Source organism: Chanodichthys erythropterus, chromosome 17 (genome assembly GCF_024489055.1).
Source record: "Chanodichthys erythropterus isolate Z2021 chromosome 17, ASM2448905v1, whole genome shotgun sequence".
Lineage (NCBI taxonomy): Eukaryota > Metazoa > Chordata > Actinopteri > Cypriniformes > Xenocyprididae > Chanodichthys > Chanodichthys erythropterus.
This window is the reverse complement of record NC_090237.1, coordinates 19,227,949-19,236,965: the sequence shown is the minus strand read 5'-3', so window position 1 is coordinate 19,236,965 and position 9,017 is coordinate 19,227,949. Positions and strand designations below refer to the sequence as shown.

The following is a 9,017-nucleotide window of genomic DNA, read 5'->3' as shown; positions in this document are numbered from 1 at the left end:
GGATCCCTGATGTGGAGCAATGCCTTACGTTAGACTAAGATACCTGGGGTTAATTTTATACACCGATCAGGCATGACCACCTTCCTAATAATGTGTTGGTCCCCCTTTTGCAGCCACAACAGACCTGACCTGTCGAGGCATAGATTCCACTAGACCCCTGAAGGTGTGCTGTGGTATCTGACACCAAGATGTTAGCAGCAGATGGTTTAAGTCCTGTTAGTTTCGAGGTGGGGCCTAAGGATCGGACTTGTTCATTCTCCACATACCACAGATGCTCGATTGGATAGAGATCTGGGGAATTTGGAGGCCAAGTCAACACCTCCTCAAACCATTCCTTAGTCATTTTTGCTTTGCATTATCCTGCTGAAAGAGGCCACATCCACCAGGGAATACCATTTCCATGATGTTTAGGTAGGTGGTACGTGTCAAAGTAACATCCACATGGATGGCAGGACCCAAAGCATCACACTGACTCTTTGAGGACAAAATGTTCAGTTGCTGCCTAATATATCCCACCCACTAACAGGTGTCGTGATAATCAGTGTTATTCACTTCACCTGTCAGTGGTTATAATGTTATGCCTGATCGGAGTATACTGTGCATGGCAACTCAGAACACTTTTCATTCAGACAATGAGCTGTTAAACATGTACATAGAAATGCACCACACTTGGCCTTGATTTTGCTACTTTTTCTTTCAATTACTGTTTGACAGCTAGCACAAGACTCATATTTTATAGTCATTACACCCCAGCATTAATCAGCTGAACTGATGTTGGAAGTACTGTGATGGAGTTGGTTATTTAAAGGCCTGAGGAGGAATCGCAACATCATGATTTATGATTGAGCTAACATTTTGCACAGTCATCTTACTACAGGACTACAGAGATATAGTGCCATTGGCAGGGTGAAGGTATTTATATTTCTGTTTTCTACTTCACAATCCCCTTTGCTGTTACTTAGTTTGCCGGAAGGCATGGACAGCACCTGTGGTCCCTCAGCAACTGTTGTTTGTGTCGGTTGAATGAAAGTTATACTGTTGGCCAAATTTTGAAGCACTTGAGGGATTTTTAAGGTAAATGTTTGTCAATGTTTTAAGGCCCTTGTTGAAAGTTTTCCTGTTGTTTCTTTTTGCAACCGTTTTAACTATGATCTCAGAGGAGTTTTGAGACATTCCTCAATTGCGGAGACAGATTCTGTCATGTCACTCACTTTCAGATGGTAAAAACTAGGCTAAGAAATAGGGCTGGGCGATATATCGCATGCGATTGTCACGCACATTTCGTCAGGAAAGCCGGTTCCCTGATTACCGCTAAATCGCCATCACCTGCTTTCAAATGGAGCGCCATTTAATAGACAGAGCTGTAGTTCACTGACAAGCTACGCAATATCGCGTTCATTATTGCAGATGAATCTCCTTCGATAATGAACGCGATATTGCATAGCTTGTCAGTGAACTACGGCTCTGTCTATTAAATGGCGCTTCATTTGAAAGCAGGTGATGTTGATTTAGCGGTAATCAGGGCACCGGCTTTACTGACAAAATGCACGTGACAATCGCATGCGATATATCGCCTAGCCCTACTAAGAAACCATATTTTAACAGATTTAGCGGTATTGCCGGCTTTACTGACGAAATGTGCGTGACAGTCGCATGCGATAGGCTATATCGCCCAGCCCTACTAAGAAACCATATTTTAACATTCTATTCACAGCAAAAATAAACGTCCTCCCACTTAGTTTCAGCTGCTTCTTCTATGAACATAAAAAGATTCAACAACGAGATATAAAGTGAACAAATTCCTCAGCCATTTGACGAACAGAAAAGAAAGTGTCCCTGAGCCTCGTTTTCATTACAAAATGGCGCATTGCATGTAATAAACCTGTAAATGTAGCCTAATGTATTTTGATGTTTTGTGGTATTAGTTGGTTTGTCTGACTTTAATAACTAGCCTGCAGTCTGTTGGATAAAATTACAGAAAATATTATATTTAAAGTTTAAAGTAGCTATGGCTTAAAAATATTCAAATTAACTTTTGACGCCCCATTTACGCTGTCAACCACTTTTCATTAGGCCTACTTGGTGTCATTTTATTTTTTATTATACCGTTTTATAGGGATATATAAATTTCAGCATAGACATTTATTTTAAGTTACAAAAGTCAAAAGGTAGGCCATTGCAGGAAATTCATTTATTACTTATCAATGTTTATTTCATGGCATATATGAACTATGTAACATCCTTAAGGAGGCGCTAGAGTAATATTATTATTTAAAATACGTACATGAATAAATAACTATCTAATATATGACGGCGGGTGGTCTGAAGCCTGCATTAATGCGCTTGGCGGTTTCCAAGTTGACTGCATCTCGCGCAGAGCCACTGGAGGCAGTCGAACATCACACCTCGAGCTCAACAGGAGGAGAGGAGGACAACAGCAAAGTCTCCACACATACAAACAGCCCCAAGTCAGCGCTTACTTCAACACAAGGATTTCTCTTAGCGTTAATGGATACTTCCACCTTCGCATGTCATTTCCAGTGCATCTTAAAACATGAAACGCGAGTAGACTTTAAATCGCTTCTTCCGCGCGCAGACAAGGACAGAGGGAAGAGACGTGCGTACTGTCCAAACTAACTGCAAAGACGCAGGATGGCTAAAGAAACCAGAGGGAAAGGTGAGACATGTCTCTGTGTTGTATGTATGTGATGTGACATCTCCGGGATGGACGTGCAGCTGCGGTATCACTGTAGGAAGAGTGGACAGTCAGTTTGCTCTCTTCACTTTCCGTGTCAATCTGTTGGAATGCGTGAGATGAACCAAGGCTATGTCTCAAAACCTAGTGAGCTGCCTACCTAGACAGCGTTTTTGGGCGTCATGGGCTCATTCCAGTGCTTATGGTTTTGAGAAACAGTCCAAACGTTGGCTTTTTCTTGTCTTCATCTTAACATATTCTCTAAACAAAGTGGCCTTTTTCTGGCATGTAGAATGTTTTTAGGATCTACGGCAGGAGTTGTCATTTATATCTGAGCCAGGGACCCCTTATACCAGACTATCAGGCAATCCAGCGAGCCCTAATACGATATAGATTGTAGGTTTTATTGTTAACACTGAATAATGACTTTTAGAAACCGAATTGTTTTTTTATATATTAGCCAACTGATTTGACTGTTCTAATTAGTTTTTTGGTGCGCGTTTTTACATTATAAAACCATAAATCATTAAAAAATAATTTATATTTACCTTTTATTTTTATAAAGATTATATTGATAAAGAATAAAGTGTTTAAGCTTAAAGTGCTGTTTTTTTCTGACTTGAAAATGAATAGCTCACTGATTCTTGAGAAGTGGGACAAAACAGGATGCAATATTGAAAAAAAATAAACCTTATTCTCAGGCAAATTAAACTACATTTATGTATCTTACATGTAATAAGCTACTGAGCAATGCTTTGATACAACCTCCCAACTTTACTCTTTTTAATCAAAATGTGCTTTTTACCTTGCCATCACTTATATTGTGTCAACACCGTCAGACAACAAAAACACAAATTAATTTTCACTCACATTATGCAAGACCTATAAAAAGTATAGTAAACACTCATTTTTACCAAGGCTGACAGAGGCCACAAAAAAATACTTTCAATATGTGTATATATATTTATTATAAAGATTTTCATTTGTGTTTCTTTAAATTGGACTGTGAAATATAACTTTAACTTTATCTTTAACAAAAATCAAGATGATTTTAACATTTCAAAACCCATTCTCATGTTAGCAGACAGATTACATTTTTACCTATGACCAACAATTCCTAAACAAATATAAAATATCATAATGATATATCAAAATATTCATCTGACGGAGTTGACACATCTGACGGTGTTGACGAAAACCTGACTTGTAGTCATGTTAACTATCAAATACTTGAATCAATCAATTACTCTATTAAAACAAACACAACAAACAGTGAGTATGTTAACAAAACAAAAATAATGACTTTATTCAACAATATCTGTAGAACCTGGAAGCGCTGAACATATAAACAGCATAGAAGAATGACACAGAAGCGAGGATACTGTTGAATAAAATCGTTATTTTTGTTTAGTTTTTGGGCACAAAAAGTATTCTCGTCTCTTCATAATATTGAGGTTGAACCACAGCACTTAAGTTGAACCACTTGAGTTTTAACAATGTCTTTAGTACCTTTCTGGACCTTGAAAGTGGTGATTATATTGCTGTCTATGGACAAGTCATAAACCTCTTGGATTTCATCAAAAATATCTTAATTTGTGGTCTGAAGGTCTTATGTGGAACGACATGAGGGCAAGTAAAGGATTAAAAGATTAGTTCACTTTAAAATGACAATTAGCCCAAGCTTTACTCACCCTCAAGCCATCCTAGGTGTTTATGACTTTCTGCTTTCTGACGAATACAACTGGAGAAATATTAATAATCACCCTGATGCTCCTAATCTTTATAATGGGAGTGCACAGAAACCACCTGTTTGAAACACAAAAAGTGCATCCATCCATCATAAACATACTCCACACAGCTCTGGGGGATTAATAAAGTCCTTCTGAAGCGAAACGATGTGTTAAAAAAATATCCATATTTAACTAAGGAAGAAGCATTTTTAACTGTTAGAGTTTTACACTTTCTTCCTAAGTTGAATATGGAAGGCGGTCTGGCGGAAGCTAGATATTTTACTTCATAATGTGTTGAATATGAATATTTTTTTTTTTACACAAATGCATTGCTTCAAGTCAGATGGACTTTATTAACCCCCCGGAGCTGTGTGGAGTACATTTATGATGGATGGATACACTTTTTGAGTTTTAAACAGGTAGTTTCTGTGCACTGCCATTATAAAGCTTATCGGAGCAGCAGGGTAATAATTAAATTAAGCCTAACTCTGCTAGAAGTGATGACTAATCCACAAAAGCAATATACGCTGTCAGGTCATATAGTTAGTATTAGTACAATATTAGAAAAACTATACACTATTTTATATTTAATATAATTAAAAATGACTTGAAAACCACAAAAATATGATGACTTCATGTTGAATGTCAACTCCGTCATTGGCCTGTCACCACCGTCAGACAGAAAATCTGACGGTGTTGACACTGACGGTGTTGACATATTGGCATTTCTTTCACAAAACAAATGGAGTTCATGTAGTAGCCATTTTGTTTTCTCTGTTGATGCTATATGCTAATAGAACCTGCTTCAGGAGAAAAAAATAATCTAAAAATTTTGAATAATTTCCTCATGAATTGGAAGAGGGTGTTGACATATCATGGTTGTGACACAGGGAATATTAACATTAAGATTTAAAATATTCTAAAATTATAAAACTTACTAGAGCCTGTCTGACATTGATGTACTCTGCAGAGGTGGAATGTGGCAAGGGGGTCCCTCAGAGTGACAGCTGCCCCTGATATTCCCTGATATTATTACATTTTAATAAATGTCTGACGGTGTTGACAAAAAGTGGGGACACAACTTGGAAATCTTATAAAACATGCATGTGTCATTGAAAAACAATATTGCTCTGACATGAAATATTATCAAGTATTGCTTTTTATAAAACAAGCTTTTTCATCATTAAAAAAAAACATTTTTATCCATTTTATTGCATACAAATTTTTGAACCCTTCTCTGTGTTCACACTGTTTTAGATGTAGTGAGAAGACAATAAGTGTTATACATTTGATATAATAATGATAAAATTAAATTGAAGGGGATAATTGTGATAAATACTTTCTATTATTAATCCCTCATAACATTTAAAATAGAAAATATTTTTATTTTTAAACCTAATAGCAGTTACAATTGCTGGACATGTTTTGTCCCATCTCTCAAGAATCAGTTAGCTAACAAAACTTTTTATTTTAGCAAAAGTTACTTTATCTGTGAACACCATTGTTTCATGTTAAAGGCACAAATGTGTTACTATGTTGGGTCCTTTAGAGGCAATGATTTAGTAGACCTGATATTAAAGGATTAGTTCACTTTCTAATTAAAATTTCCTGATAATTTACTCACCCTCAGATGTCCATGTCCTTCTCTCTTCGGGCGAAAAGAAATGAAGGTTTTTGATGAAAACATTCCAGGATTTTTCTCCTTATAGTGGACTTAAATGGCCTCCAAACGGTTGAAGGTCAAAATTACAATTTCATTGCAGCTTCAAAGCATTCTACATGATCCCAGATGAGGAATAAGGGTCTTATCTAGAGAAACCATGAACTAAATTGTCATATACAATTTGCTTGTGGAAGTATATAACGATTAGTTCAAACTTTGACCTGTGGAGGGCAGTAATACACTTAGCAGTGTCTACACTGCCAGAATTCTAATAAAGAAGAAGAAGCGAGCTAGTTCAAGATGAGCATTTATGGTTAAAATGTATAAAATTTTATTTTTTTTTTTATTTTTTTTTGAAAATGAGCAATGGTTTCTCTAGATAAGACCCTTATTCCTCATCTGGGATCGTGTAGAACAATTTGAAGCTGCAGTGAAACTAATTTTGACCTTCAACCGTTTGGAGGCCATTATATGGAGAATAATCCTGGAATGTTTTCATCAAAAACCTTTATTTCTTTTCAACTGAAAAAAGAAAGACATAAACATCCTGGATGAAATGGGGGTGAGTAAGGGTGCGTTCACACTTCGGTTCGGTTCGTTTGGTTCATTTGGTCCAGACCAAAGAAGAAGAAGAAGAAGAAGAAGAAGAAAAAAAAAAAACATTTAGTCCTGGTCCGATTAGCGTTCAGATTGTCAATTTTATCACCGAACCAAAAGATACTGAATCTTAAGGCGTAGGGATACATTCACAACGTGATTGGTCGGATTTTATGACGTATTGCCTATTTTGAGCCGGAACTTACCGAACATCCAAAACAATGCTGTGTGCTGAGGTAAATACACTCGTTGTGTGTGCGTAGCCTACATATGATGGTATTTTGGCCAGCTGGGAGCTCATGAAGTAAAATGTGTAAACTTCAGTAGTCAAAACAGCGGCGTTATCCATCCGTCACACACACACACAAACAATCTGCTGCATGGAGACGCGCGTCTGACGCCTGTGACGGGCAAACTCGCTACTATGACAAGAAAAAAACGACATGCGCGAGGATTCTGTGCTTTTTAGGGTCTTGTCTTCCTGTTTTTGGCTCGTTTACATGTCTTCCGTGTTGCATTCATATATCATTCGAACCGCATGTTTGGGTCGATTAAAACGAACCCTGGTGCGATTGCTCGGATAGTGCGGTTCATTTGAACAGTGAACGCTGCCATCCGTACCCTGGTGCGCACCAAACAAGCGGACCGAGACCGCTGAAAAGACGGGTCTCGGTCCGCTTCCAAACTGGTGCGGTTCGAATGATATATGAACGCAACACGGACCAAAGACATGTAACCGAACCAAAAACAGGAAGACGAGACCCTAAAAAGGACAGAATCCTCACGCATGTCGGTTTTTCTTGTCATAGTCGCGAGTTTGCCCATCACAGGCATCAGATGCGCGTCTCCACGCAGCAGATCATTTGTGTGTGTGACGGATGGATTCCCGCCGCTGTTTTTACTACTTTAAACATTTTATAAGTTCCTCACGAGTTCCCAGCTGGCCAAAATACCATCACATGCAGGCTACGCACCGCTGCACACACAACGAGCGCATTTACCTCAGAAAACAGCACTGTTTTGGATGTTCGGTAAGTTCCGTCTCAAAATAGGCAATACGTCATAAAATCCGACCAATCACGTTGTGAATGTATCACTGTGCCTTAAGGTTCGGTATCTTTTGGTTCGGTGATAAAATTGCCAATGTGAACGCTAACCGGACCAGGACTAAATGTTTTTTTTTTTTTCTTCTTTGGTCCGGACCAAATGAACCAAACTACAAGTGTGAACGCACCCTTAGTTTGGAAGTGGACCCATCTTTTCAGCGGTCTCGGTCCGCTTGTTTGGTGCGCACCAGGGTTCGGATGGCGTTCACATATGTTCAAATGAACTGCACTAACAGAGCAATCGCACCAGGGTTCGTTTTAATCGAACCAAACATGACAAGTGTGAACGCACCCTAAATTATCTGAATTTTTATTTGAAAGTTAACTAAAGAACCAATTAATTCGAAAAATCTGTTATTGGTTTAAATAAATAAATAAGTAAAATGCTCTTTTGGTCCATCTATAATATTTTTCATTAATGACATTACCAAAGATCAAGTTTAAAGTTTATTTTTGTATTTCAGTTTACAGACCCCTGCAGTAACTTTATGGACCCCCAGTAGAACTAGCAAATAATATATTAGGGTTTTTATGAATAGTGTTGGGAACAAAATAGCTTATAAGGAAATGTGTCATGAGTTGAGTTTGTTTTATTTATCATATAATGTTTTTCTTAAAGGGATAGTTCACCCAAAAATGGAAATTTGATGATTATCTGCTTACCCCCAGCGCATCCAAGGTGTAGGTGACTTTGTTTCTTCAGTAGAACCCAAATGATGATTTTTAACTCCAACCGTTGCCGTCTGTCAGTCAAATAATGCTAGTGGATGGGAACTTCTACTATAAGAGTAAATAAAACTTGCATAGACAAGTCCAAATTAAACCCTGCGGCTCGTGACGACACATTGATGTCCTAAGACACGAAACGATCGGTTTGTGCAAGAAAGCGAACAGTATTTATATAATTTTTTACCTCTAATACACCACTATGTCCAACTGCATTCATCACTCGATTCGTTTGGTCTGATCGCGCTCTGACAGCGGCAGTGATGTCTCGTGCATATACTTCAATGAGAGCGAGACATCACTGTCAGAGCGCGATAAGACCTTACTAACGAGTGCTGTACGTGGTTGGACATAGTGGTGTATTAGAGTTAAAAAATTATATAAATAGTGTTCGGTTTCTCGCACAAACCGATCGTTTCGTGTCTTAGGACATCAGTGTGTTGTCATGAGCCGCAGGGTTTAATTTGGACTTGTCTATGCAAGTTTTATTTACTCTTATA

General features: G+C 38.0%; 1 protein-coding gene across 1 annotated transcript in view; it reads left to right on the top strand.

Annotated features, from left to right (window-relative positions):
* The first annotated feature begins 2,597 nt into the window (after positions 1-2,597).
* pitpnm3 (PITPNM family member 3) overlaps positions 2,598-9,017 on the top strand; it is a 111,738-nt gene continuing 105,318 nt past the window's right edge. Inside the window, exon 1 of the mRNA XM_067365506.1 lies at positions 2,598-2,677. Within this exon, the coding sequence (XP_067221607.1) occupies positions 2,653-2,677 (25 nt within the window). The 5' untranslated portion in view covers positions 2,598-2,652. The remainder of the gene's footprint in view (positions 2,678-9,017) is intronic.